Genomic DNA, 2,465 nt, shown 5'->3' with positions numbered 1-2,465 from the left:
ACACTATTAGACCTATAAACCTATAAAATACAACCTGTATAATCTACAGCCCGCTGGCCTATCTCAGTAGGAAAAGCGCAGATCTACGGATCACGGGTCGTGTGTTCGATCACCTGGTGGGGCGTATGTTATACGTGTCAAATTGATGAAAGAGATAATGTCTGAAATCATTCGTTCTCCACTTCTGATTCATGTGGGGAATTTGTTAATTACTTGTAAAGAACAGGTTTGTACTGGTACAGAATCCAGGAACACTGGTTAGTTTAACTGCCCGCCGTGACATAACTGAAATATTGTTGAAAAACGGCGTTAAACTGAATAAACATATAATGTATACATACCACCTTGGGCAGGGGGCATGAATAGTCTATTCACAGGTTAAAATACACTGTAAATGTTTAGATAGGACACAAAATCAGCGGTCCTTAGACCCAGATCGGCGCTAATCAGAGGTGGTCTTTATCACATGTGTATAGTATATGTGATACATATTCAAAAAGTTGGTAAAACACATTACAAATTGCATGTAGAATTTTATTTCCTAAATAAGCCATTTTTCACGTTAATTATTATTTAACATATTTATTCTGAAACTAGTCAATTAAAGTCGTTAGATTGCTTCGAATTGTCCAAAAATGCGACATAGTAAATTTGAAACTTTATGAATTGTAATTGTTGAAAAAAATAAGTTTCGGGTTGTTTCAGTCTTACATAATAAATATATCAAGTAATTCAGTACTACACCGGAAGCAAGAATTATGTAATTTATCTTTATATCATTATATCATTCCCCCTCTCTCTCTATCATTTTCTGCTTAACATAGTGTAACATAAATGGTAAAACTAACTGAAACATTACATTCACCCTCTCTCTCTCTCTCTCTCTCTCTCTCTCTCTCTCTCTCTCTCTCTATCTCCTTGTGTATATATTGTCTGCTTAACATAATGTAACATAAAAGATAAAACTAAATCAAAGTAACATTCCTTTAAGAGAAAACAAAGTGTAACGTCTGCCGCTCCTAACTAAAAACAAGGTTCATGCCATGGTATCCTTACCATGGTGTCCAGTATGGCGTCACATTGTCGTAGAGCTCTCCGTATGTACAGTTAGTGTAGGAAGCGCAGGTTATGTACTTTGCCCGAAACCCTTCTGAAAAGTCCTTATTCAGACGTGGAAACTTGTAGCATCTTTCTTCGGACCCTATCTTGTGCTCTTTAAACTGATTAACCAACACACTGTTTGAAAGAGTAGTCAGTCCCTTTTCACTCTTTCCCTCCAATTGTACTCTGTCAAACTTCATATGCGAAAACTTCCGGCCACTGAGGCATACAAACGGAGACCCGTCCTGTATCTGAAGCCAAATGCGAACTTCCGAGTAGTGAGCTGGAAGTTCTTTCATGACTTCCATATCGACACCGCACTGGTTCCATGGCTCTGTCTGCATTTTAAGTCCGTCAAGCCCATCGTAAAATTTAGCATTGAAACCTTCATTCATATATTTTCCAAACGATATTATTTCGGATTCATCTGCAAGCACTGTTCTTGATGCAATATCGTTGTCATCTTTGTCTGCAAGCACGATTGTTCCATTTAACTTTCTGGTGAAAAATGCTAGTACCTCACCATTTGTAAAGTTCAAGGTCAAGAAGAGCTCTCCGTTCGCATCCGATACAAAACAACCCTCACTGGTTTCTCTTTTCCCAACAGGTGAAGGCTTAAAACTTCCAAGGTCAAACAGACGGCCATGATGATTGTTCAACATTATTGATAAATTCTGCTTCCGCTGCTTGGTCTGTTGTCTTTTTGCCGGGTCACTACCTTCGTTGTTGCCGCCGTACAACTGCGAAAATCCAATGTACAAACCTATAGTTGGATGACTCGTAAGAAATGTCTGGATAATGTTTGTGCAGTCTGGACATGGTAGGTAGTACGAGTACAGGTAAACAGATATAACATTAGCATTGTATTTAGAATTAAACCACTTCTCCATGTGAGGAAAGACCAACTTAAGCGCTATATCTTCTGTGTGAATTGTTGTGGCTTTGTGTAAAACTTTTCCGAAGCGTGCAGCGTTGTAGTCTGGAGTGAGTGCGCTGTATGTGTACGGGTAATCAGCGTTGTTTGTGATCATATCGCCGGTGATGTCAGGGTACACAAACGCAGGTGCCACATGTGGCGGTGTCGGCTCATAATACACCTGACCACTCGTGGCAGCAGGTTTCGAGAGATACAGTACAGCATATTGTTTTCTGATACTGTTTTGCGCGATAATATTTCTGAAATCGTTTGCAAGAGTCTTCAATCTTTGGTCATGACCTTGTCCGTCAGAAACACTGATCCAAAGCAATCCACATACGAACACAAGAAAGAAACTATTGACCATCATTGTTACACCTTTTCATGCAACAGCATTATTTGCTTTATTTCAGACGATAATCCAACTTCTCCTTTCGTTGCACCTACT

The 2,465-nt window shown here is 39.3% G+C and overlaps 1 protein-coding gene across 1 annotated transcript; it reads right to left on the bottom strand.

Annotated features, from left to right (window-relative positions):
- Nucleotides 1-518: 518 nt before the first annotated feature.
- LOC123538610 (uncharacterized) lies at nucleotides 519-2,465 on the bottom strand. Its single transcript, XM_045322828.2, has one exon. It carries the CDS (start codon nucleotides 2,385-2,387, stop codon nucleotides 1,053-1,055), a length of 1,335 nt encoding a protein of 444 aa, XP_045178763.2. The 5' UTR covers nucleotides 2,388-2,465; the 3' UTR covers nucleotides 519-1,052.

The sequence above is a fragment of the Mercenaria mercenaria genome, chromosome 18, assembly GCF_021730395.1.
Source record: "Mercenaria mercenaria strain notata chromosome 18, MADL_Memer_1, whole genome shotgun sequence".
Classification (NCBI taxonomy): Eukaryota; Metazoa; Mollusca; class Bivalvia; order Venerida; family Veneridae; genus Mercenaria; species Mercenaria mercenaria.
The sequence above is the reverse complement of the archived record's forward strand: the minus strand, read 5'-3'. Positions and strand labels throughout refer to the sequence as shown.